The sequence below is a fragment of the Alexandromys fortis genome, unplaced genomic scaffold (assembly GCF_014885135.2).
Source record: "Alexandromys fortis isolate MF-2015 unplaced genomic scaffold, M_Fortis_MF-2015_v1.1 scaffold_165, whole genome shotgun sequence".
Taxonomy (NCBI): Eukaryota; Metazoa; Chordata; class Mammalia; order Rodentia; family Cricetidae; genus Alexandromys; species Alexandromys fortis.
Window position 1 is genome coordinate 1,004,246 of NW_026068038.1, and position 26,446 is coordinate 1,030,691.

At 52.9% G+C, this 26,446-nt stretch overlaps 2 protein-coding genes across 7 annotated transcripts in view; one reads left to right on the top strand and one right to left on the bottom strand.

Annotated features, from left to right (window-relative positions):
- Window positions 1-14,717, top strand: part of Gse1 (Gse1 coiled-coil protein) — a 336,446-nt gene extending 321,729 nt beyond the window's left edge. For all 6 annotated transcript variants that reach the window (XM_050165178.1, XM_050165179.1, XM_050165180.1 and 3 more), the window contains 13 exons: window positions 122-294; window positions 626-823; window positions 1,488-1,679; window positions 1,919-2,244; window positions 2,771-3,095; window positions 4,244-4,851; window positions 5,707-5,819; window positions 6,043-6,313; window positions 7,560-7,673; window positions 8,274-8,645; window positions 9,586-9,864; window positions 11,220-11,323; window positions 11,839-14,717. In XM_050165178.1, coding sequence (XP_050021135.1) covers window positions 122-294; window positions 626-823; window positions 1,488-1,679; window positions 1,919-2,244; window positions 2,771-3,095; window positions 4,244-4,851; window positions 5,707-5,819; window positions 6,043-6,313; window positions 7,560-7,673; window positions 8,274-8,645; window positions 9,586-9,864; window positions 11,220-11,323; window positions 11,839-11,973 — 3,210 coding nt within the window. In that variant the 3' untranslated portion in view covers window positions 11,974-14,717. The remainder of the gene's footprint in view (window positions 1-121; window positions 295-625; window positions 824-1,487; window positions 1,680-1,918; window positions 2,245-2,770; window positions 3,096-4,243; window positions 4,852-5,706; window positions 5,820-6,042; window positions 6,314-7,559; window positions 7,674-8,273; window positions 8,646-9,585; window positions 9,865-11,219; window positions 11,324-11,838) is intronic.
- Window positions 14,718-14,914: 197 nt separating this feature from the next.
- On the bottom strand, window positions 14,915-24,985 carry Gins2 (GINS complex subunit 2). Its single transcript, XM_050165199.1, has 5 exons — window positions 24,512-24,985; window positions 24,311-24,425; window positions 19,581-19,680; window positions 15,436-15,562; window positions 14,915-15,129 (listed from the first exon to the last, which is right to left on the bottom strand). The coding sequence occupies exons 1-5, from the start codon at window positions 24,599-24,601 to the stop codon at window positions 15,013-15,015; spliced, it is 549 nt and encodes a 182-aa protein (XP_050021156.1). The 5' UTR covers window positions 24,602-24,985; the 3' UTR covers window positions 14,915-15,012.
- Between the last annotated feature and the right edge of the window lie 1,461 nt (window positions 24,986-26,446).

The window sequence follows — 26,446 nt, forward strand, 5'->3', positions numbered from 1 at the left end:
GAATACCGCTTTATTGTAAAGAGAACATTAGAGGAAGGTTATTTCTAGAATATGAGCTAAACAGTGGCCTTTTTGTGCGTCTGGATGGCTCCCCAAGCCCTAATGTTGCTTCTTCCCACAGGACTCTGCCTCACGAAGCAGCAGCAGTGGTCGGGAGCGCCTGCTTGTGGAACCTCCTCTAGCCCAGGAGAAGGCGGCAGGCCCAGCTATCCCCTCCCACTTGCTCAGCACCCCATATCCCTTCGGCCTCTCCCCCAGCTCAGTTGTACAGGACTCCCGCTTCCAACCACTCAAGTAAGTACCAGACTAAGGAGGACATGGAGTGGCTTCAGGCAGGCTTGGAGTTTGCACCTGCTGGCGTAGAGTGCTGCTGTTAGCCTCTGTGGCCTGCTCTGCCCCCAGGTCCTTGGCCCCCATCTGAGCTTGTGGTACACTCCATGCTGAGACATAGCCCTTGCCCTAACCACATTTACGCCCATCCTCTGGGTCTAGGGACAGAGAGCTCCTCTAGCAGCTATGTCCCCTGGTGGGAGGTGGGGTCAGGGGCAGCCTTCGAGCTACTGGGGAGTGTGACATGTTTCCCAGCTCGAATAGGTCCTCTGCTCACCTGCTTTTTCTCCTGTAGCCTCCAGCGGCCTGTGCACCACGTGGTGCCCCCGAGCACTGTGACCGAGGACTACCTGAGAAGCTTCCGGCCCTATCACACCGCTGAGGACCTGCGCATGTCCTCCCTGCCTCCGCTTGGCCTGGACCCAGCTACCGCTGCTGCCTACTATCATCCCAGCTACCTGGCCCCACACCCATTCCCACACCCGGCCTTCAGGTGAGACATCCCACACACACTGTCCACGCGTGTGCTGTTGTGTCCTCAGCAAGACAGAACCTCTTGGGCTGGGTCAGAAGTTGCCAGGGCCTGAAGCCAGACACACTCGAGAGACTTGGTCCATCCCTGTAGCTTTCCCCAGGTCCCAGCTAAGTTTAGTCCAAACGTATCTGTTGGCTCTCAGTTGAGCCACCTGCTGATGCTCCCCAGTTCCCATGTCTCAACATCAGCCTGTCAGCAGCCAGTAACCACTAACAGCGGTTATGAATGTGGGCAGTGTGACGGAGACCATGGTGAGAGTCATGCCCTCTTAACTGCAGACTCCCAGCCTGACTGGCCTTTGTCACAGTGTCACACCAGAGGCCTCTGCTTGCAGCCAGTCTGCCCTTCTTGCCCACTTTCCCAGGATCTGGGAGGTCCTTGGTGCCAATGTGGCCGGTTCCTAGTGGACTCTGACCATGTGGAGGTGTCCTATGCCTGTGGCCTCTGCTGTGCTGAGTCTGCTTAGCAGATTCATCTAGCAGACAAGCGTCTGTCCCCCGGTCTGGGTCTCAGCCTTTTTCCTGCAGTGGTAGGGACTCAGTCCAGAGCTTTACCTCTGCTAGGCAAGCTTATCCTTTGTGACTGTGGCCTTGGCACACACCACTCCCATCTTTCTCTACAGGATGGATGACTCCTATTGCCTATCAGCCTTAAGGTCTCCGTTCTACCCCATCCCCACCCCCGGTTCCCTGCCTCCACTGCACCCATCAGCTATGCACCTGCATCTCTCTGGGGTCCGCTACCCACCTGAGCTCTCACACTCGTCCCTGGCCGCGCTGCACTCAGAGCGGATGTCGAGCCTCAGCGCAGAGAGGTAAGCTGTGCTTCTAGGCAAGGGGACGGCGGTAGAGCGTGCTTCGGTCCTTAACAGGCCTTGGCCTGGCAGCACTCTGTGGGTGTGTGTGTGTGGGTGTGTGTGTATGGGGAGAGGGTCTCCATGTGTGGGTGAGAGGAAGAGGGTTTTATCTGTGGCTGGCCCCACTTTGAGCTGGGGCATGGACTTGCCCCTTCTGCACATCCCCTTCAGCATGCTGCCCCCTGCTTGTCTCCCAGGCTGCAAATGGACGAAGAGCTGCGGAGGGAGAGAGAACGGGAACGGGAGCGTGAGCGCGAGCGCGAGCGGGAGGCCGACCGAGAAAGGGAGAAGGAACGGGAGCGGGAGCGAGAGCAGCGGGAGAAGGAGCTGGAACGAGAACGGGAGAAGGAGCGGGAGCGGGAACTGGAGCGCCAACGTGAACAGCGGGCAAGGGAGAAGGACCTGCTGGCTGCCAAGGCGCTGGAGCCCACCTTCCTGCCTGTGGCCGAGCTGCATGGACTGCGGGGCCATGCCACTGAGGAGCGGCCTAAGCCCTCAGAGCAGCTGACCCCAACCCGAACAGGTACCTGAGCTGAGCTGTGTGGAGGGCAAGACCTTTGCAGCTGGCAAAACACTGAGCGCCAAACTGGGAAGAGGTGTGCCATAGTACCCTGGGTAGATGTAGGTGCTGTGCTGATGGTGGAGGCCAGAGCCACACAAGTTAGGCCTGTTGTGCACTGTGCACTCACTGCTGAGATGCCCCAGATCTGACCTTGTCTTGTTTAGTCAATTATATGCCATAGCTATGTGTCCAAGGCTAGCCTGGAGCTCAGGTTTACCTCATACTCAGAGCAGTCATCCTGTGTCAGCTTCCCGAGTGTAGGGAGCACAGGCATGAGCCATCCCAACCTTGTTTTGAATATTATTTATTTGATAAATCTCTAATTGAGCTACTACTTTTATGACCGTTTTAACAACTGCCCTCCATGAGTCCTAAAAACGTGACCATGTGCTGTGAGCGAAAGCCCTACAAGACCCCTTCAGTCATGGGCCTTGAGCAGGGGTGAGGGTGTGCTGGCCTCCCGCAGTGACAGTGTTTTCTCCCACAGAGAAGCTGAAGGATGTGGGCTTGCAGGCACCCAAGCCTGTGCAGCATCCCCTGCACCCAGTGCCTGCCCCGCACCATACCGTGCCCAGCCTTATCTCCAGCCACGGCATCTTCTCTCTACCGGGAAATAGTGCTGCCACAGCCCTGCTGATCCAGCGCACCAACGAGGAGGAGAAGTGGCTGGCACGCCAGCGGCGGCTGCGGCAAGAGAAGGAAGATCGCCAGTCCCAGGTGTCCGAGTTCCGGCAGCAGGTGCTGGAGCAGCACCTGGACCTGGGCCGGCCCACGGTACCCACAGAGGTGGAACACAGGCCTGAGAGCACCAGGTGGGTCCTGAGTGGGACCTCGCATGAGGCGGGTGCTCCTGGTTCAGAGGTCAGGGATGGAGGGAAAGAGTGCACTCCTGTCCCTTCTGTTGGCCCATCCCACGCCCTGCTTCATCTTTCTGCCCCACTCCAGCAGTAGAAGTCTTGGCTCCTCATGCTCCCTGTCCTCCATGTTGAGAAAGGGCTGCAATTGGAAGGGGCCTAGATGCCCGGCCCTGGCCCTCCACACCTCGCACAAGTGGAGGGAGGCTCTTATGAATATGAGTTTAGGACTCACCACTTGGGATTGGATAACTTACCCGGTTGCTTGTCCCTGGATGTTTCTTCCTCTCGAAGCAGCCATTGATTGCCTGTGGCTCTTCCTATAGCGGTAGGGCCTTGTGACAACTTCCGTGTGTTGGCCTGTCCGCTAGTGTTGTCAACATTACAGCCTTGTGTAGGTGACAGCTTCCCTGCTGTCTGGATGGCACCGCCTACTAGAGGAGTCCTGGTACTTTGACTTTTACAGTCTTCCTCCACTTCTACAGTGCTCCCTGAGTCTTAAGTGTGGGAATTGCATTGTAGACTACCAATCAGGACTGGGTCCCCAAGGCACCAGTTGTCTGTATTTTGACTAGTAATATATCTCAGTAGTAGCCTGCTGCAGAAAGAAGCCTGTAGATACAGCTCCACCTGGGCCTTGAGGGTGTCCTGGATGGCATGGTGAAGGGGTAAGGGTCCTGGGCAGACTGGGCAAGAGCAGTACACCTGTTGAAGTGAGCTGCTTGTCTGCTGGACCGCCCTAAGGTCCCTTAGGCCGAGCTGCTGCTCTGGGACTGCTGCAGTTCTGACAGGGACCACAGGGGGGCAGCAGCACAGCCTCCATTCCTGTGGGAAGTCTTGGGCTTAGGTGGACACCCAAAGCTAGTGTCCCTGGCTCATCCCTAGCCTGCCCTCACGCCCATACTTGATAGATCTGGAGGAAGGGCTGTGATGTCAGAGTTTCACCTCCAGGAGGAAATGACTCTCCTGAGGAGGTGGGATGAACTCTCCCCAGGGATTTGCACTCACAGGCAGTCTGGGTAGCCCAGCAAGTTACCCTGGGTGTGCTATAGGAGCTGGTAGGCAGATCTGTTCCCATCACTGATGACTCAGTATGTTCTTCCCAGGCCAGGACCAAACCGGCATGACCAGAGCAACCGTGAACCCCCACAGCACTTTGGTGGGCCACCACCCCTCATCTCACCCAAGCCCCAGCACCATGCTGTGCCCACAGCCCTCTGGAACCCAGTGTCTTTGATGGACAATGCCCTGGAGACACGGCGGGCTGAGAGCCACTCTCTGCACAGCCACCAGACTGCTTTTGAGCCGAGCCGTCCAGCGGCTGTGCCGCTGGTAAAAGTGGAGCGTGTCTACTGCACGGAGAAGACAGAGGAGCCCCGGAAGCGTGAGGCCACACCACTGGACAAATACCAGCCGCCACCGCGGGAGGCAGGAAGTCTGGAACCTCAGACCTTTCCCCATGGACCTGGGCCTTTCCTTGCAGAACTGGAGAAATCAACACAGACCATCTTGGGCCAGCAACGGCCCTCCCTTTCCCAGGCAACCCCCTTCGGGGAGCTCAGTGGGCCCCTGAAGCCAGGCTCGCCCTACTGCCACCCCACACCGCGGGGCCCTGACCCAGCATACATCTATGACGAGTTTCTTCAGCAACGCCGGAGACTGGTCAGCAAGCTGGACCTGGAGGAACGCAGGCGGCGCGAAGCTCAGGAGAAAGGTCTGGCTCCTACGTGGGTCCCAACCTGCCTGGGGGGTGAGGATTTATCAGGACAGGAGACCCCAGTGCCAGCTGCTCGCCTTCTGCCACTCAAATCTCCAGTGCAGATTGTAAAAACTGGTTTCAGGTAGCAGTTTCAGGGCCCCTTGCCTGTCCTCTGAGGCACATTATCCTAAAATGGCAAGCTACAGCCTGTCACCAGACAGTGCCGTGGATGTACAGTATTGATAGGTGATGGTTGCTGGCATGTGATGTGCACCAGGAAATAAGGGACAGCAGCTGGCACTGTTTCTGCCCCCACAAAGTGGAAACAGCAGCTCCCTGAGGTCCCAAGAAGGCCAGAAGAGCCAGCGCACCTGATGGGGATGAGTGCCCCAGGCCAGTCTTGTTTCCTCTGGAATTGATTGGCCTGTTTGGTTGCCTATCTCCTAGCTCCTTATAGTTGGGGATGATGTAGGCCATCTTCCTGAGTGCTGGTTGTACTAGCTGTAGGGCCTGGCTGGGGCTTTTCTATCAGTTCACCTTGAAAAGGAATGGGGGCACCATAGTTTTTAGTTGCCTTCCCATGAGGCTCACAACAGAGGGGCAGCATGGACACAGGCCTTTGTCAGGCATGCTCCACTTTTGGTCTAGGGAGCATCCCATTCTCTGAGTCTCACAGAAGCTCAGTACTTGTCATCCTTAGCTCACCGCAGGTGTCCAGGCATACTGGAAGAAAGCAGGCCTTCTCTTAACAAGGCTTCTCACAGGTGCCAGCAGGCCTGGCCTGTGGTCTCACTCACATGCCCCCAGGTACACGTGTCCATGGAGCATCCTGGGTTCTGAGCCTGGCTCAGTGCATGTTTCTGCCATCAGGGTACTACTACGACCTCGATGACTCTTACGACGAGAGCGATGAGGAGGAGGTCAGGGCACACCTCCGCTGCGTGGCTGAGCAGCCACCCCTCAAACTGGATACATCCTCTGAGGTAACAGATCCTTCTCAACTCTTGCATGCTCTGGGCTGGTTGGGCTGTCGGTCCTCACTTTTGGGCCTACCTCTTGGCCTCCAAATCCCACAGGCCCTTGTTTCTGCTCCCCTGTGGCCTGCCTAGCTCCAGTTCAGACTCTGTAGCCCATGGGACCCCTGGGGCAGTAAAAGCATACTGGCGACGGTGACTTCACGCTCATTTGTTTTCTTTCCCTTTCTAGAAGTTAGAGTTTTTGCAACTTTTTGGCTTGACCACCCAGCAGCAGAAGGAGGAGCTGGTAGCACAGAAGCGCCGGAAGCGGAGGCGGATGCTGAGAGAGAGAAGCCCATCTCCACCTGCGGTTCAGAGCAAGCGGCAGACGCCTTCCCCCAGGCTGGCTCTGTCCACCCGCTACAGCCCCGACGAGATGAACAACAGCCCTAACTTTGAGGAGAAGAGGAAGTTCCTGACCTTCTTCAACCTGACACACATCAGTGCAGAGAAGAGGAAAGGTATGGCCTTACTCTGGCCTGCACACATAGGCCAGGGGGCTCCTGGGTAGCATGGGTTAATGAGTGGCCTCTCTGCTCTGGTTGGCCCATCCCATGGTGTCATCCCTGTTGCATTTTGCTCTAGCCCATGTCCTATTGGGATGTGAAGGCTAATGTACCGTATACAGCCAATGCCTATCAAGCCCCTCCTGCATCCTCTTACACTTGATCAGGGAGCCTCTTGAAACAGGGTGCTTCCAGGGCTTTCGCTAGGATTGACAGGAGGTGTTGCCTCCTGTTGTAGTGTCCCCTTGGGGACACCAGTGAGCTCTGCGGAGCACTGTTTTTGATGCTGGGCATCCTGAAGAGCAAGCCATATGTACGGGTGACCTGTAGATATCAAGCCCAGCCAACACATAGTAAACACACAACTTGCCCAGAAAGATGCTTCCAGATCAGTCTGGTATCCTAGGGCCATGCTGGAAGAGAGATTGGAACTGGAATTCACAGCATAGAAGACATGGCGTGGCCACAGCAGGCTGAGGCTTCCTTGATCGGCTCAACACCGTCTCAGGCTAAGGCATTAATGTACACAGCCTCGGGCCCCTTAAGGGCACTGGCCTCTTCCAGAGAGTCACCGGAAAATAGTGTCTCCAGGTCTTCAGTCGGTTTGACATGCTTCTTTATTGGAGGTGGCAGTTTCTTTTTCCATTTTTTAACAAGCATGGTGGAGGTCTCGCCTTCCCAGCAAGGGTTAGTGACGGGCTGACTGCCAGCACAAGCCTTGGACACAGGCCTCGTTGTTTGCAAGCCCGACTTTCCACCTGGCTTCTTGTCTAAAGGACGCCGGCAGCACTGAAGGCTCTTAAGTTTCAGAGTTGGCAGGAAGAGTTGCCTAAGCGGGGATCTGTGGCACGCTCTCCTTCACGGGAAATGGCTGTGACCCTCCCTGGTCTCTGGGGGTGCCCTTGTGTTGGGGCCACCCCTGGTCTTCAAATCAGATTATCTGCTGAGAAGGAAGTCACCGCGGAAGCGCCCAGGCAGCTGCTGCTCGTGGCTGTAGATGTGGCTGCCTGGAGTGTATGAGCCATGCTGGGAAAATAAAGAGTCGGCTGCCGTCACCTTCTTCCTGTCTGCAGAGCCGGCCGTGGTGCTTGCTTTTGGTGCCTCTTGGTATAAAGGGCTTGTACTTGCCAATCACGGTGGCCAGAGCCCGCCTTTCCTCCCTCACAGAAGTCCTGCTAACCTCGGACTGCTTTCCTCACAGACAAAGAGAGGCTTGTTGAGATGCTCCGTGCAATCAAGCAGAGGGCACTGTCCGCAGCAGTGGCAGACTCAGTGACAAACTCTGCGAGGGACAGTCCTACCATCTCCTTGAGTGGTAAGGCAAGGGCACCTTGCCCTCCAGCGTCCTGTAGCTTGGGCCACAGGGTTAGAAGTGGCATTCAAAGTCTCGTCTTCGTGGTGAACTTGACCTACTGGAAGCTGGGCTTCTCTCTCCATCCCTCTTGTGTGGTCTACTGCCATCCTGGTTGAGCAGGGCCCTAGGACGCAATGCAAATTAGAAGGCGGGCATGAAGTCCAGATGGCGGTGGCGCTAGCTGCCATTCCCCCAAGAGGAGGCTGTGCTGCAGATCCTGCCTGGCTCTCCAGACTCCAGCACCTGCTCTCTCACTCTTCTCTGCTGCTCTCCAGCTGAAGAAAGCTGAAGCTCAGGGGTCCTTCTTGCTATCTCTTCACCTGCTCTCCTAAGTTGGATGAAGTTACTCTCACCTTCTCAGCACTTCCTGCTGTTCTCTCCCACCTGCCCCTTGGGAACTGCTCACAGTTGGACTTGCTACTAAACACACTACTCTTGAGGCTCTAGCTCGTGCACAGCGTTTACATAGGGTGGACACGCCGGGTCTTTCTGCGAAATGTGAGCTCCTTGTGCCTGTCTTTCCACAGCTTGTAATGTTTTCCTCATTTCTGTCTCTCAAAGAACCAGCCACACAGCCAGCTCCTCTGGAAACAGATCAGCCTGCCGGGGTCCCTGCCTCCGTGTCAGACGCCCCAAAGGCCGCGGAGACTGGGAGACTGGAACAGCTCCGGCCCCAGGAGCTCTTGAGAGTCCAGGAGCCAGCTCCTAGCAGCGGTGAGAAGGCCAGGCTGAGTGAGGCCCCTGGGGGCAAGAAGAGCCTGAGCATGCTTCATTATCTCCGGGGCGCTGCGCCCAAGGACATTCCTGTGCCGTTGTCCCACAGCATCAACGGGAAGAGCAAGCCTTGGGAGCCCTTCATGGCAGAAGAGTTTGCACACCAGTTCCACGAGTCCGTACTGCAGTCCACACAGAAGGCGCTGCAGAAGCATAAAGGTAACAGGCCACACGTCCCCTGTCGCCTGTTAGTGCTGGGTGCCACTGGCCATTTTCATACCAACAGTACCTCCCAAACCTTAATGCCTGTGAAGCACTTAGAGGTCTCACTGGGCATGGGGGTGGGGGAGGGTAGCCTCGATCTCTTTCAGGCTTGTAGCAGGACCTAATGTACCTCCTCAAGACCCACACACCTTAGTTAGTAAATGACAGTTCAGTAAGGCCAAAGCAAGTGTCCTCTGCGTATCAGCAGGGGCCTTCCCAGCACCCCAAACTCTGGAGGTCTCGCTCTGGTTCTTTGCCAAGGTACTATGTGCCCACCCCCAGGGCCCAGTGATTGTAGGACAGTTTTCCTGCCCGTTCCCCACAGGTGAAGTGAGTGAGTGCAAACCCAGCAAGGAGAACTGAGTCACCATGCCCAGTCCTGTTTAAGGGTTCCACACCAAGCTAAGAAGCTCACACTGAGCTCACAGTGTCTCTCACTGAGCTGACTGACTCTGCTGCTGGGGCCCAGGGAGCAAAGGCAAGAGCTCAGGTGGCTGACTGGAGGCAGAGACAGCATTCCTGAAGCTTGCTAGCCAGCCAGATTAAACAAGACAGGAGAGCAAGAGAGGCAGAAAAACAGTGTTGACCTCTGGCCTCATGTCACCTCGCCTGTGAGGGAAAGGCCCCCAGGAGAGATGTGCTAACTGGGTCTTTGTGGTTTTATTGGGGACATGTGCTTTGGCCAGAGGCAACAGATTACTCCCTGCTCTTTATGGTGGATGGGCTCTCTGAAGTGGCATCTAAGGGGTGAGGCCACCAGCAGGGCTGAGCTACCTCCTGTTGGAGGGACAATCCCTGATCCTCGGGAACACCTCTGTCCTCTCGAAGGAGGCTGTGCTCACAAACTTACAGATCAGAGCTCTGACACGTGCTTGTCTCCGTGGGTGACTTTCAGGGAGCTCAGCTGTGCTGTCTGCAGAGCAGAACCACAAGGTCGACACGGCAGTCCACTACAACATTCCTGAGCTGCAGTCCTCCAGCCGGGTCCCCTTGCCCCAGCACAATGGACAGCAGGAGCCCCCAGCTGGCAGGAAGGGCCCCCCTATGCAGGAGGTGGACCAGGACTCTGAGGACGACATTGAAGATGACAGTGCCGAGGAAGCGGAGGAAGCCCCCAGGCGCCAGTGGCAAGGGATTGAGGCAATCTTTGAAGCTTACCAGGAACACATAGAAGGTAGGGATTTGTGGGAGGGATGATCAGCAAGTCTGGTCCACACTGGAGCCTTGCTAGTCAGGGGCTGCTTGAGTTGTTGTGCGGAGACATTGGTTTTCCTGCAGGGCAAGCATAAGGTATAGCCCTAGCCCTGAGGCCCTGCTCAAGGGGGGTGACAACAGAATGCTGCTGACTTGTACACATAGCAAAGCTCTGGCCAGTCCTGATTACCATGCTTGTGAGCCCACACTGAAGGAGCTTAGACACTTTGCAGCTCACTTTACTCTTAAGTTCCTAGATGCTTTTCCTGAAAGCAGCCTGAGTCACACACCTCAGCACACCCATACTGCTCTCATTTGTACCCGGCTCCCCAGTGTCCAGAGACTACTCCGGTGCACTGCCTTTGGCCTAAGCTACTTGCCAGTTACTTCCTCTTGTATCTTAAGCTTTTTTATTTGGCACATGACCAAGCTGTAAACATTGCATATGCTTGCTACTGCACCCCCTTGAAAGGTATTTTTGGAACAAATATGACACACAGGTAGCCGGAGCCCCTTCCCAAGCGGCGCCTTTCCCCCTGCCCTCATTTTGGGATTATTGGGTTCACTGTGCGCTGCTCTAAGGCATGTAGAAACAGGGCTCGGTAGCATCGCAAATGGTTTGGAGTAGAGGGAAATGTGGGGTCTGCAGGGCTTTTGAAGGCTCTTGGGATACTTCCCTGTGCCTGGCAGAAGCTCCCTTATGGCACCACCCTGGCTGTCCTTAGCAGCTGCATGAATCTCGGGGTCTTATTAACTACGACTCCCTGACAATAACTGTGCGAGGGTCTCCCCCTCTCCACTTGGGACCGGAGAACTAGCCCTCCAACTCAACAGTCCCGTGACGACACACATAAGCCTAACTCTGGGGCTTGAGCTTTGCCACATGGTTGTGTGCTAACCCCGGTAACAGGTGGGGTCCTCGTTTTTCATTGTCATTGTGCCACCTGGGACCTGGGTGGTGGGGCTCTTGTCCTGCTTGTGAAACTTGAGATAACCTAAGCTTTTCCTCTGCCAGGCTTAGTTTCCCTTGAGCTGACTTTTCCTAATTTGGTTGTTCCACCATTAATGACAGTTTGTTATCAGGATCATTTTAGCTTTGTAGAGATGTACACGCAGGCCCTTTTTCTAATAGCCTCAGCTCTCACCACCACCATCACTAGCAACTTGGTGTAAAGTCCATCTGAAAGCCGATAGTTTCCCTGGACTCTAACCTTGCCTTCTGACTCCAGGTTTTCCCCACCGCACTGGGGTGGCTGTTTTGACTCGTTGGTGCAGCTGAAGACACAGAGCCTCATATAGAGCTGATGGATGCATCCCCTCCTCTTGTCTTTTCAGAGCAAAACCTGGAGCGGCAGGTGTTGCAGACACAGTGCCGGCGGCTGGAGGCCCAGAATTACAGCCTCAGCCTGACTGCCGAGCAGCTCTCACACAGCATGGCGGTGAGTCAGGCATGGGCTCTTTACAGGCACCCCCAGAGAGGAGAAGTCTGCTCTCAAGAAATCAAAGCTAATGCCAGACATGGCAGCACATGCTTTAATCCCAGGAGGCAGGCAGATCTGTGACTGTGAGGCCAGCCTGGGCCACACAGTGAGATTCTATTTTAGAAATATGGAATAAAAAGATCTGTGGGGCAGTGGTGGTGGCGCACACCTTTAATGCCAGCACTTGGGATGCAGAGGCAGGTGGGTCTAGCTGACTCGAAGGCTGCCTGGTCTATAAAGTGATTTCTAGGACAGCCAAGGCTACATACACACAAAGCTCTTAGGGCAGTGAGGTGTCTCCCACCCTCACCCAGAGGGACATGCACAAGGCTGGTCAGACCTGGCGCCATATCAGCAGTACACGCTGGTTCTTTAGGAGCACATGTTGCTGGAAGAATATTCTAGCAATCCCCAGAAGTCACTCACTCACTCTGTATGTACCAGTGGTGTTCTGACGTACATCTTCTCCACAGGAGCTTCGGAGTCAGAAACAGAAGATGGTCTCGGAGCGCGAGCGGCTCCAGGCGGAGCTGGACCACTTACGGAAGTGCCTTGCCTTGCCCACCATGCACTGGCCTAGGGGCTACTTTAAGGGATATCCGAGGTGACGATTTCCCTTACACTAGGCTGAACCTATAGCATAGAAATATTATCTATTTTATTACCTTGAATATTTAATATTTTTCACTGGGAGGTTTGAAGCTTACAAATTGAGAACGTGCCATGCATGAGCGAAGAATTCCAGGCTCCAGCGAGGACGTCACCTTGACTCCAGTGTGATCAAGTCACCCTTTCTCAGCTAAGACTGTTTCTCTTTCTGATGGCGGTTTATTCCTTCTCCCCCCACATTCTTTGTATCCAGTACTGATGCCCACCGTGCATGTGGCTGAGGGAGAGTCAGTTGGTTGTTTCTGGTGTTGCTGTGCCAAGAGCCCAGCTTGCTCTTGCTACGGCCCTGGGAGTGCTAACCCCTTCCTCCCAGGAGGAATACTAACTTGCGCTGAGAAGGCTGGGTGTATACAAGCAAAGGGCTCATGATCAGTCACCTTCCTGCGCCATCGTCAAAGCCACAGGTCCCAGGAGCATGCAAGCCAGTCAAGGCTTCTCCCTGGAACAGCTCTTAGGAAAAAAGGCAAACCCACACCCAAAGGTACCTTGTTTTCCTTGGGGAAGACGGGTGGAGCTATTCACTGATAGCCCACCGACTGGATTGCTACCGCTGTGTGTGGCGTTTTCATACAAACATGTTTTGAGAGAAAAGTCAAAGGTGCTTCAGCCTTGTACTGTGTATATATTAAAAAAAAAAGTTTTGTATGTTTTTATTACTTTAATTATTGTTATAAAAAGCCTGCCATTTTTAATATGTGGTTTGGGGAATTTTGTTTGTTTTTCCTGTTTGGGGGTTTCCTTTGTTTTTCTCGTTTTTGTTTTTTCTGGTTAAAAAAACAACCTGCTTCTAGTGTTTGTGCTGCTGCTGGTCAGGACATTAAAATGCTGAAGTTCCTTTTAGAAAATAGAAGAGCTCACCTGTGTCATCCCACACGGCAGGGCTGAGGGGCACCTGGGGCTGGGCTAGTAGTGTTCAGAGCATGAGTGACCCACATGCAGCAGGAGCTTGAGGCAGAGCTGTGGGAGCTGAGCTGTGACCGCACAGCCATGGCAGAGAGCTCGGTACCAGGGATCTCCCAGCTTCAACTCCTCAGTCAGGGTTGGCCAACTAAGAGAACCTCTTCCACTCCGCGGAGGATGGGGAGGGGAGGCTGAGCCTACTTTTGGCCACCAGGCTTAATGGTTGTATAAAGCAGCTTGCCAGCAGCCCCTGCCTGCCCACCCCCTGCAGTTTGCTGTCTCCCTGCCAAGAATCTTCTAGTTAGTAGCAAACCCAGAGAAGAAAGTGCCACCAGTATTGTCAACAAGTGCGGCTTGGCACAGGAGCAGCAGGTGAGGGGTGCTGAGGTCTCTGTCCTACAGCCAACTGAAGAAGGGCTCGGGTGAGCAGAGGCTGCATGCCCTGGGACAAAGTTACCGAGCTCCTAACTAGATGCTACTTGCGCTCACCTTAGTGTTCCTGTCCCCATCCAAACTCCACACTGATGACCGGAAGCTTTTGCTAATCTGCTTGGTAATGGCTTTGGGAAAAGTAGACCCCATAACTTAAGGCGCACATACAGCCCCTTCTCCTTATCTCATAGGAATTCCCCTGAATGAGTGTGTGACCCAATGCAAGAGATAACCTCCCAGGTGGGCCTGGGGCACAAGCTGAGCCACTGACCTGGCAATGCCTATGTCCCTTCCAAACGCCCTGGCCTGCCTGTGGAGCCCTGAATATTCCCATGCTCACAAGTAAAGTGACAATCAGAACCAGGTACAAGCCAGTAAGGTGGCAGGCAAGTATGCCACTCATACCACACACACGTGGTTCTCCTGTCCCACATAGTCTGAGACACTGATGAAGGTAAAAACACAGCACACCCGTCCAGGTACCACATAGTCCCCGGCAGCCTCTCCCAGTCTTTCCCCACAACAGATCTGCTCTAGGATAGATGGACTAGGAAATTACTACGTACCTGGGAATCCTAGTCCTTGACCGTGTCTTCCCACTTCACCTCCAAGGGATAGCTGCCATCTCTCCTGGCTGAGAATTCACCAAGTTTGTGATGAACCAGTCCAGTGTTAGATCCCATGGCTCCGTGTTTCATCAGATCAGATTTGTTCCACATCATCAGAGCCAAACTGGTAAGGCCTGCCATCATCCCAGATGAGGAAGCTAGGACTGTCAACACTTAGTGGCTAGGTACCCAGAGGAGCACTGCCCTACGAATGGGGAATTGCAGCCATGCTCACAGCACTGCCAAATCTCAGTTAAACTGAACTGCAAACTAGATGCCTCCCACCCCTGCCCCCACGTCCAGAACCCAGCATGGAGATGGCCCGCACAGCAGGCTCAGCACCTCCGAGGTGTGCGCAGGCCACTTAGCAGCCGGCTGTGCTCTTTCAAGTACTCAAGCTTTGACTTCACTACTTGCCGTAGCCCGTCCCCACTGTCTGATCCAGTGCTTAACTTCAACCCTAGAGGCTGCCTTGACCCGAGGAGGCATCTCACTGGTTTTGTACTTGTGTGTGCCCTACGCCTCGCTGCTGGGGCGGTGGACCCAGGCAGGAGGGAGGACAGGTGCCTCGGTCACTCTGGGGGCAGTTTAGATGCTGTGAAATTAAACCCGTTCTAAGTGTACTTGTTTGAATTAACTGTATTGTAATATTATTTGTTGAATGTAGTAATTAGGTATTTATGAATATATTGCTGTAATTTCTGACAACATCCCAAAAATAAAATATTCCTAAATCATGTTAAGAGGAAAACCTTTTTATATTAGTGCCACCACCCAGCCCTCCCCACAGTTCTCAACTACACAGCTTTCACAGGTCAAACTTGAAGACACTGAACTTAACTGAACACTTGCTGTGCATGACAAGCGCAGGAGTCCGTGCTCATTCCAGAAGTCCTGGGCCGCAGACTTGTTTTCTTCCCCACGACAGGGAAGCTGGTGGCTTTCTACAGCGATGGAAGCTGAGCTTTAGGCAAGCCGAGTTCCTCCACCCGTGTCCACACCCATCTCTCCAGAGCCTCTTCAGTCGAGCTAGAAGTCCTAAGACTGTGTACTCTCGGAGGGCTGGAGGTTTGTGCGGAGTTTGTACATGTGATTAAGTGCCTGGGTGAGGAAGGCCCCACTGCTGTTGATCTCCATCAGGGTCAGGTTATCCAGCTGAAACAAAAAGCCAGTGAGAGCAGAGGAAGTTTGGACTTCAGAAAACTAACCTCACTGAGTGGACGCTTGTAAGCCAATGAGTTGTGTGCTCCTGGGTGTGAGAGTGAAGCCCAAAAGCCTGTGTGCACCAGGCTGGCTCCCCAAGAGCCATATCCCGAGTCCCCATGAGTTATTACTCAAAGCAGCTTCAAATCCCTGTTTACATGGCTGAGCAGGCAGAATGCCCTGACAACTCCCTGGAAGCATTCACACTGGCTGGCAGTGCCCACGGGCACTGGGCGGGGACAGGAAAGCCACGCCTACCTTGGCGTGTGCCTCCTGCTGTCGCACAAAGCTGTCAGCAGACACCCGGAGCTTGGCCATGCGTGTGTCCCACAGATCTTTGATCAGTGTCCGGATGGTGTCTGCCTTGGGAATGTTGTCGGAAGCACTGAGGATAACATAGACACACAGTACTGAAGATACAGACACACAGGCAAAGCAGATAGGAGCACTTGGTGAGCTTGCCCAACACAGGCACAATGGCTGCTTTAAAACCAAAGCTTGCGGCCCCAAACAGCTCAGCAGTTAGTGCTTGCTGCTCTTCCCGAGGATTCCAGTTCTGTTGCTGGCATCCATCAGGCAGCTCACAACTGCTTATAAACCATAGGCCACAAACACCTGTGGCAGACAGCCGCACGTGTAGATAAACAAAGCTTGAGCCAGGTATGGTAGCACATGGCTGTAACCCTAGCACTCAGAGAAGGCTGAGGCAGGAGAACCAGAAGTTGAAGGCTGGGATATACAGCTAGAGACTCTGTTTCAAGGCAAGAAGGCAAAAAAAAAAAAAAAAAAAGAAAAAAGAAAAAAAAAAAGCCTTGCATGGACCTGGGAGAGTATTGGGCTCTGTTCTTTCCTCGAGGGTTGGGATGTCGGCAGGTAAGCTTGGTGCCCAGTGTTTCCATTCATTCTCACTGTCCATGCCCAGTGGCTATACACAATGAAATGACAGATCTGACAAAGCGAAATGCTGAGAGCCAGAAATGGTGACTACTCCCAGCACTTGGGAGGCTGAGACAGGAGAATACCTGGTCACGGAATAGAGTGTGCAACAAAGCAACAACACAGGCTACAGATGGCTCAGTAATTAGCACACACTGCTCTTGAAGGGTGTACAGTTTGGTTCCTAGCACCCATGCCCGATGGGTCAAAACGACCTCTAACCCCAGCTCCAAGGGATCCCACACCTCTGGCCTGAGGACACTGACCTGCACTCACATGCACATACCAACACGTGGACACAAAGATAAATCTTCAAAACGATAACACATTGAAGGTGCTAGAGAAGGCTAGCAGTTAAGAGCACTTGGTGCTCCTGCAAAGGGCTCAATCAGTTCCCAGACACCTACGTGGGATGGCTAGACTCCCTGTAATTCCAGCTCTGGAAGATCCAATACTCTCTCTTCTTGTCTCCTTGCAGCTGCACTGACATGCACATGCTCCACACAGACATATACACACATGTAATTAAAAAATAGAGCTGGGTGGTGGTGGCACATGCCTTTAATCCCAGCACTTGGGGAGGCAGAGGCAGGCAGATCTCTGAGTTCGAGGCCAGTCTGGTCTGCAGGTGAGTTCCCGGAAACCCTGTCACAAAAAACCAAAAAAGAATAGTGGAAAACTGGGCCGGGGACACTTCCTTTTGGTAACAACATTCTGTGCTATGTAACTTTATCTCAAGCTGGCTCAGGTCAGCAGATCCCTGTTTTTACCAGTGACATAACCTCACTACCCAGCACCACAGGGGAAGAAAAGGGCAAGCTTTGTGCTAAGCCCTTTAAGTGCTCACAAAAGGCAGAGAAACGGGACTGCCACTGTGGGGAGCACAGGTTACAAAAACCGCAGAACAAAGTCTCAAAGTAGCGGGTGTCTGCAGAGTTTAAGGTGGCAGTTAGTAACAACTTTCCTTTACGACATACTAGAAGCCAACCTTTGAAAAAAGAAGCTCACACAAGACAGAGGCAAGGGGACTCTTGTAGCCCATCACTAGGGGCTCTCCCCAGCCTGTCAACACAGGAGTAGCAGGCAGGTCTGTGGTATAGAATGATGAACACACATGTTCAGATCTGAGTGGTGGTGGCGCATACCTTTAATCCCAGCACACAGTGGGGGTGGGCACAGAGGCAGGCAGATCTCTGAGTGTTCAAGCCCAGCCTGGTCTGGTCTATAGAGCGAGTTCTAGCACTGGCTCCATAGCTACTGAGAAATTCTGCCTCAAAAAAACAAAACAAACAAACAAAAAAACCCTCCAGATCCTTATCAACTACCAAACAAAGTAAAACTGGTTCCCAGACCATCGAGATGGCTCAGCAGGCAAAGGTGTCAGTGGCTAAGCACTCTGGAGCCAGTTCCTGAAGTTGTCCTCTGACCTCCATATGCACTGCATGCCATGCCGTACGCAGGGATCCACAAAATAAATGTGGTTTTTTACATTTTTATTTATATTCATTCATTCATTTTTTTTCCAGACAGGGTATCTCTGTGTAGCCCTGGTTGTCTAGGAACTCTGTACACCAGGCTAGCCTTGAACTCAGAAATCTACCTGCCTCTGCCTCTGCCTCTGAGTGCTGGGATTTAAGGTGTGTACCATCACCACCAAGCTGAAAAAATGTTAATTGGGTTTCTTAACTAAATAAATTACACAGTAAGGCTTTGGTTTTTGTTGTTGTTTTAAAAGACATGGTCTTCCTGTATAGCCCTGGGTGGCCTGGAACTCCTAAAGTAGACCAAACTGGCATTCCGAGATCTATCTGTCTTTACCCTCCACCCCTACAAAGTGTACTACCATACTCGGACAACAATAAGGTTCTTGGCAGAGTAGAATACACAGAACGTCAAGAAAAAGTTCTCTATACTGGTAGCTCCAGCCTGGTTCCGAGCCATGCACCCAGATTTTCTCCTTTCCCAGACTGCCACAATTTTTCTCACCTCCTCAGGTCTCCTCACCACCACAGAATCCATGGCTCCGCGGCCCACCATGTACCCTCGTCAGTCTGCGTACCTCTAGCACGCGGAGCCCCAGTTCCTTACAGCTCCTCCTCCCCTGCCGCCCTCTCCCTGCTCCTCTGGGACAGTCTGCTGCTCTCCTCACGCTTGTGTTCCTTCAGTGCCTTCTCTGGCCCCACCAGGCCCTGCTATGCCCCAAGGACTCCCACAGGCCCTGACTGTGACCAGTTCACAGGGTCACGTTTCTCTACCCAAAGGGGAACTCAGACCATGTGACCATGTTTAGAACAGTAAGTGTGTGTGTGTGTGTGTGTGTGTGTGTGTGTGTGTGTGTGTGTGTGTGTGTATATATTTTTTTTCCCAGACAGGGTTTCTCTGTGGCTTTGGAGCCTGTCCTGGAACTAGCTCTGTAGACCAGGCTGGTCTTGAACTCAGAGATCCGCCTGTCTCTGCCTCCCAAGTGCTAGGATTAAAGGCGTGCGCCACCATCGCCCAAGTATATTGTTGTAGGAAAGAATGGGTGACCTACAGCCACCCATCCCTCTTGAGTTCACCTTTGGACATGCGGTGATACAGGTCCCTACTGCCCAGCCGATCTAAGAGGGTGGCACAGTTCTGGTCTTGGTGCCAGATCTGCTCTTGAACCTGCTGAAAGGTATGGTCCAACTGGATGTTCATTACGTTAGGTTCAGGCACCCACCGCTTTCATTCAACAAACCTTCATGAAGCCCGTGTGGGGACAGTCCCTGCCTGTCTAGTACAGGCTGCATAATGGCACAGCCGGACAGTAGACTACAAAACTGCCCTGGAGCAAATGCCAGAACAGAGCGCTGCAGACACGGTGCTAGGCTAGGAGCTAGGGCAGTGGGACCACTAAAGCCCAGAGTTAAGAACCAATGTAAGCAATATAGCAATACCCCATATCAGACAAACAAACCTATTCTGCCAAAAATCCAGTGGGAGCATAAACCTACAGACAGAGCTGTGAGAGGGGCGACAACGCCTGCCAGCTGTGACCGCTGTGAGCACTGACCCGAGACAAGCTAGAAGCTACAGACAGGCAGCACCAAGCATAAGACAGACAGCTGGGGCAGATGTGGACACACAAACCCAGAGCTTGCAGGGCACATCTCTATAGCTCGAGACCAAGGCCCACATGAGGCCCTTGGCCACTCCTGTGACAGATGCAGACACCGACACAGGGAACCCGGATGCACACACTTCCGGGCAAAGCTGGACTAAATGAAGCATGTGCACAGACAGGCCTGGACATACAGAATCCAAGGCGGGGAGAGAAGGAACAGGAGAGAACAGAGAGATAGCCTCATCACCCTGCATAGAGACACCTCTCCAGGTCACCTAGGTGAGAAACTGGGTGGCTGGGCCACCATGGGAGTGGGTATGAAGAGAGGGCGAGAATCCGAGTCCACAGAGGGCATGCACGACCTCATGCGCTGACTCACTGATTGAGCAGGAGCTTGGTGATCTCCATGTAGTGCGGGCTGGGCACTGGGGTGAACGTCTCCTCCTTCCGCTCCTGATCTCGCATCTGCTCCAATTTCTCTGAAACACAGAGGTCAATGTGCTTCACCAACACCATAGCAAAGAGAAGACGTGTTCTTTTGTTTCTCAAGACAGCATTTCTCTGTGTAACCCTGGCTGTCCTGGCATTTGCTCTGTAGAGGAGGCTGCCTTGAACTCAGAAATCCATCTGCTTCTGCCTCCAGAGTTCTGGGATTAAGGGCATGCATCACTACTCCTGGCTGAAAAAAAGTTTGCTTTCTTTTATTTATGTATATGAGTGTTCTGTCTGTATGTATGCCTGCACGCCAGAAGAGAACATCAGGTCTCATTATAGATGGTTGTAAGTCACCATGTGGTTGCTGGGAATTGAACTCAGATTCTCTGGAAGAGCAGCTAATATTCTTAGTCACTGAGCTATCTCTCCAGTCCCAAGAAAACTTTTTATTTTTTTCAAGGCAGGGTTTCCCTGTGCAACAGCCCTAACTGTCCTGGAACTCGCTCTGTAGACCAGGCTGGCCTTGAACTCACAGAGCTTCGCCTGCCTGCCTCTGCCTCCCAAGTACTGGGATTAAAGGCATGTGCCACTACCACCTGGTAGAAAAACACTTGTAATCTTACAATTTGCCCAGGTGCTGGTACTGCCTACGTGGCCAATAGGCAACTACACTGCATACAAACGAGGTGGGATATTCCTATCTTAGACGAGACGCCTTGCAAGCGCTGCTCGGGAAGAACAGAGTCTGATGTCACCACTACCCCTGAACCTCCTTCTGATCTATCTGCCCTCTACTCCTCTACTCGTGTCTGTAGCCAATGACCTGTGACCTCTCAATGCTGGAGTCCAGAGCTCCACAGGTGAGTCCTTGCCACACCCCAGGCTCACATTCTAGCCACCTCGTTCTGCTCAAGTGGAGACCCGAAACTCCTGGAGGACTTCCCCAACTCCTGCCTCTATGTCCCACTGTTCACATGAAGGACTTCCACCTGGACTGCTATCCAGCAAACCTAAAACAGTGGGCTCAGACTACAACATACCCTGGGCCCCCTCACTGTCCTGCGTTCTGCCAACCTCAGAAAACAGTGATTCCATCTAAGCAGAGCTGAGCCTCAAGCCGCAGCTGGGCATGTCTTAGCACCAGCTCTTCCCTTCTGTCCTCCACACATACCTCAGCAAAGCCTGCTACTGCTCCCTTGAAAGCACCCAGGCCAGCTGCAAGCAGCCTCACCACACCGCCACGAAAGCAGTGATATAATTTTTCCTGCACACCTCACGCATTCCAGGCAGGCAGTCCACTACTGGCCTGGACCCGCTGCATGGGATTAGTTTTCCTTCTACCCTTGAGTCAGATAAACACATCTGTGCAATATCTTCACCACTCAGACTGGCGATGCCAACCCTCTGGCCAGGATGTGAGACAATGTGATCTCATCTACATTTCCCGGGGATCCTAAAGTTCTAACACTCAGCAGGACTGGCTGGCTGCTTCTTATCACTTCAGATCACCTGTGTGTGGCCCAAGTCCCCAACAGGCGGTATCTGTCTGCCTAAGGAAAACAAGCCTGCGGCAGAGCAGACACCTGTAACCCAGCAACACGGGAGGTGGGGACCCATTCTCAACTACACAGCAAGGAGGGAGCAGCCTAGGCTACATGAGACCCTGTCCCAACAAGTCAAAGAACAACACCTATCTACTGAAAGACTCAGACAAGAAAATTCCAACAGTCTCATTCAAAATCGTAAAAAATGGGAATGCCCTGGAGACTGGCGAGATGGCTCAGTAGATAAAGGTGCCTGTCGCAAGCCTGATGAAGGTGGACACAGAGGAAGGGCACAACTGACTCAACAAGTTGTCCTCTGCTCACAGGTGTGCCAAGGCACACCTGCTGACACACGAACACGATGACTTTTAAAACTGGGAAACGGGCCGGGCGGTGGTGGCGCACACCTTTGATCCCAGCACTCGGGAGGCAGAGGCAGGCGGACCTCTGGGAGTTTGAGGCCAGCCTGGTCTATAAGAGCTAGTTCCAGGACAGGCACCAAAGCTACAGAGAAACCCTGTCTCGGAAAAAAAAAAAAAAAAAAAAAAACTGGGAAATGGGCTGGAGAGACGGCTCAGCAATTAAGAGCACTTGCTGCTCTTCCAGAGGACCTGGGTCTGGACCCCAGCACTCATGCAGCAGCTCTGAACCCCACTTCCGGGGAATCAGATATACTCCTGTGGTCTCTAAAGGCACTGCATGCAGCACGCATGTGGCACACATAACCCACACATATAAAATAAAAATAAATATGGATAAATGTCAAGTAACCCAAATGCCCACCCACAGACCAGGCGAGCAGATGCAGAGAGTCCTCACACAAGGGAGCAGCTAAGCAGGAGACAAGGTGCATGTGGCCATGGGGCCAACTGCAAACCACACACCCACAAGAGAAGTCAGAGAAGCATGCCACATGATGTCATTCTATGGACATGAAGTCCCAGAGCAGACAGGCCTCCTGCACAGGCTACCCGCACCAGCACCATCTGATTGCCCCTCACCTGGACAGCAAAAGCATAGAACTCTGCCCATCTATCTGACTTTGGGCCTGGGCCAGCTGAAACCAATGATGGGTCTCTTAACAGATTCATACACAGAGGGGCTAAAGTTGCCCCCTGAGGCACAGGAACTGGGGTCTCCAGTTTCAGGACTGTGAATCATCCACTCCTTTACATGGGGAACAAGAGGCCCAAGTTCAAGCACAGCTCTCTACCTGGGAGCGACTGGCTTAAACATTCTGCCCGCGTTTGCTTTCCTTTGCCACGATGAACATCATGACCAAAAACAAACTGGGGATGAATAGGTTTATTTGGCTCACTGATCAAAGTCCACCACGGAGGGAAGTCAGGGTAGGGACTCAAACGGAACCACGAGGGAAAACTGTTCATTGGCTGGCTCAGTTTGCTTGCTTACACAGCCCAGGACCACCTGCCTAGGGGTGGCACGCATCAAGACATTGCCCGACACACATGCCCACAGGCCAATCTAATGGAGCTGATGTCTCCATTGAGGGCGCTTGTTTCCAGGTGTGTCTGTTGAACTGCCAACAAAACGGACCATGACTAAGCTTTTTTCTAGGTCTTCTCAGGTGCCTCCAGGCAAGCTCAAGGGGGATTTTCAACACGTGATGCACAACCTCTCTCCCACCAAAAAAACAAGACCAGGAAAGACTGCAAAGGCTCATGAATGTTTTCTTTCATTTTTTTCTAACATCTTCAGAGACATCTTTAATCTACCATCATACTTTTGAATCAAACTGTACAAAGGGCTTTTAATAAAGAGTTGTGCGACCATCAATTTAATCTCAGATTATCAACCCCCCCAAAAAACCCATAACTCCTCCATCACTTCCCCAGCCCCCATTACCTAAGCAGTCACTATTCCGTGCCCGTGGTTCAATTTTTTTTTTATTTTATTTTATTTTTTTTTTTTTATTTTTGAGACAGTGGTTTTGGAGCCTGTCCTGGAACTACCTCTTGTAGACCAGGTTGGTCTCGAACTCACAGAGATCCGCCTGCCTCTGCCTCCCGAGTGCTGGGATTAAAGGCGTGCGCCACCACCGCCCGGCTCCGTGGTTCTATTTCTGACTGTCTACATAAACAGAATCATACGAGCTTTTTTATTCAACATCCTATTTTCCAGGTTCATCCACCTTGAAGCATATATCAGAAGCCCGTTCCTTTACACGGCTGAATAATAACCCATTGTAGGGTGCCGGTCCTAATTTGCTTTGCTATGCTATGATAAACACCATTAATCAAGCTGGGGAGGAAAGGGTTTATCTGGCCGGATGGCAGTCCATCATCGCTGATGCAAGTGAGGGCAGGAACTGAAGCAGGCACAGAAACAGGAGCCACGGAGGAAGGCTGCTTACTGGCTTTCCTGCCCTCTTATATAACTCAGCCCCACCTGTGTAAGGGTGACCAGACCAACAGTGGGCTGGGCCCTGCCGTGTCAGTCATTAACCAAGGAAACGCCCACAGTCATGCTCACAGGCCGGTCAGATGGAGGTAATTTCTCCGTGGAGGTTCCATCTTCCCAGGTGACTTGAGTTTGTGTCGATTTGACAAAACTAACTGCACATTTTCACAGTCTTTGTAACAGAATTTCCTAGCATGCTGACACTCAATTAAAACAAAACTTGCCGGATCTCTGTGAGTTCCAAGCCAGCCTGGTCTACAGAGTGAGTTCTAGCATATCAGGGCTACACAGAGAAACTCTGTCTCAAAAAAAAAAAAAAAAAACTAAGAAAAGTTTAAAATGCCTCTTTAAAGTTGAATCTCTGCTCCAGATATAAACTAAAATTTACTATTATTGTATGCAGTCGAGCGCATAGGAAAGTCAGAGAACAGCAGGACTCGGTTCTCTCCTCCCACTGTAGATTTTGGGGATTGGACTCAGGTTCTCAGGCTTTGCTGCAAGTGCCCTTACCCACTGAGCCATCTCGTCGACCCCACATCTTTGATTTTAAGGCTAGGTAAATATCTAAAATCCAAATAGGAACTGGAAGTATCACAAACACTACACATCAAAGAGCCACTGGAAGGAGTCGGCTGTCCGGGAACCCGGAACGAGGAAGGAGGCAGATCCAGATACAAGCCCGACCCACCCGGGCCCCAGGGAAGCTCACCTACATCCATCCACTCTGGAGGTAGCAGACGGCACTTCTGTCTCTGTTTCAGGTTAATGGCCAGCCACAGGGGCACTTCCACGGGTAAGCCGGGGTTGAAGGGCCCCAGGTCCCCCTGCAAGGACAAGGCAGACCCCAGGTGGAAAGGAGCGGTGACCTGTGCATGACCCCGCGGCCGCAGCCCCGTCCCGCCCGCCTCACCCCAATCAGGTAGATTTTGTCCAGGCTGAAGTTCGGAATGATGGTCACCAGTTCCTTCTCGGCCAAAAACTCCACCTCGGCGGCGTCCATGGTGAAGAGACCACACTTCAGATCCGTTCCCGTCCCTCCGTGTCTCAGAGGTCCAGCCTGGGCCGAGGCTTTCCCGCCACGACGCGGGGACCCGCCCCCTGACACGCCCACCCTACCGGAAGACGGCCTGCGGCGACCTATAGAGACGTTGCGATCGTCGCAGCCGCGACAAGAATCTGCAGCTAGTACGAGCCCGCGGATTGGTCGGTCAGAGCGCGGCTGCACTCAAGCCCCGCCGAGAACTATAACAGGGCCCCGCCCTTCTCTGGTTCACCCTTTCCTATCCGCAGGCTCCAGGCTTCCTTAGTCCTGATTCGGCGGGGTCGTGAGTTAGTTACTCCCCTGATGATCCAGCGCCCGGGCCATCGCTACCCTCTCCCGGCCCCGCCTTTAGCCCCGTCCCCTCTTCTTCATTGGTCTTCAGTCCTGTCCCCGCCCTCCGGCCGCACACCACTCCTCCTCCTGCCCGTGCTCATGGCCCCGCCCCTACCTTCTTTAGTTGTGCGCGGCCCCGCCTCTTGCCCCGCCCCTGCCTCTCCTGCACCCGCCCCTTCCCCTACACGCCAGCAGGAGGCGGTGCACCTGCCGCAACCCGCTTCTTAGCAGCCCCCGCTGCAAGCTCAAGTCACTTGCCTGCCTCCACTCTAAAAGGGTAGAGTTTTGGAGCCTTGTCTTCACCAGCCCTAAACGCAGATCCAGAAATAAACATATTCATCCCAAACTCAGCTCTGGAACCTGGGACATGGCTAACTGGTCCACACAGACACCATCTTGAGGGAAGGGTCTTCCGTTTAATTTTACGGTCTTTGCCCTTTCTGAACATGGGTTAATAAAAGCAAAAAATGGGACTTCCCTGTCTGTTCTTGTCTGATCCTTTGGGACAGAACCCAGAATCAAAGTTGTAGCAAACCAAACAAATGTCAGGTGAGCCCTCTGAGGCGACAAGTCTACAAACGTTTTATCATTGCGATTGCAAAAATTGAACCCTACTCCTGAAAAATGCTAAGCACACCCTCTTCTGCCGAGCTACACCTCAGAACCTGATGCCCTCAAGCCCTCTGTACAGTGGACCTAGGTGAGCCAAGAACGCTCAAATCCCTGAAAGTCTCCATGTTACTATGGCGCTGCAGGGAAATTCTTAGTCGAGTCTGGTGAGAAGAGCTGAACTATAACAGGTCCTCTAAGATAGATGACTCCAGCAGGGTGGCAGCAGATCAGGGTAGCTCACAGGGAGTGGTTAGTCTACAACTGGTAAGGGCAAGAGGGGCTGGACCCAAGTTTGAAGCCGGTAGTGATATTCTGTTTGTAATTTAACAAATAAAGCTTGAGGCTGGAGAGATGGCTCAGAAGTTAAGAGCATTGCCTGCTCTTCCAAAGGTCCTGAGTTCAATTCCCAGCAACCACATGGTGGCTCACAACCATCTGTAATGGGGGTCTGGTGTCCTCTCCTGGCCTGCAGGCATACACACAGACAGAATATTGTATACATAATAAATAAATATTAAAAAATAAATAAAGCTTGCCTGAAGATCAGAGTGCAGAGCTAAGTCACTAGTTAGCCATAGAGGCCAGGCAGTGACACCTTTAATCCCAGCATTTGGGAGACTGAGGCAGACTGATCTCTGTGAGTTCAAGGCCACCCTGGGCTGTGTGAGATTGTTCCAGTTTAAACGAGAAACACCTTTAATCCCAGCCCTAGAAAGGTGGAAACAGGAAGGGGTATGGCTGGGCAGAAAGGAATATAAGGCAGGAGGAGACAGGAGCTCAGAGGCAGTCTGAGGATGCAGTCAGAGATGCAGTCTGAGGATTCAGTGGGAGCATGCAGTCTGAGGATTCAGTGGGAGC

Coding starts and splice junctions, on each gene's coding strand:
- Gins2 (XM_050165199.1), bottom strand. CDS start 24,601: ATGGACGCCGCCGAGGTGGAGTTTTTGGCCGAGAAGGAACTGGTGACC. Junction 19,681..24,310: donor TCCAGAGTGGATGGATGTAG/GTGAGCTTCCCT, acceptor TCTGTGTTTCAG/AGAAATTGGAGCAGATGCGA. Junction 15,130..15,435: donor AGCAGGAGGCACACGCCAAG/GTAGGCGTGGCT, acceptor TTTTTGTTTCAG/CTGGATAACCTGACCCTGAT.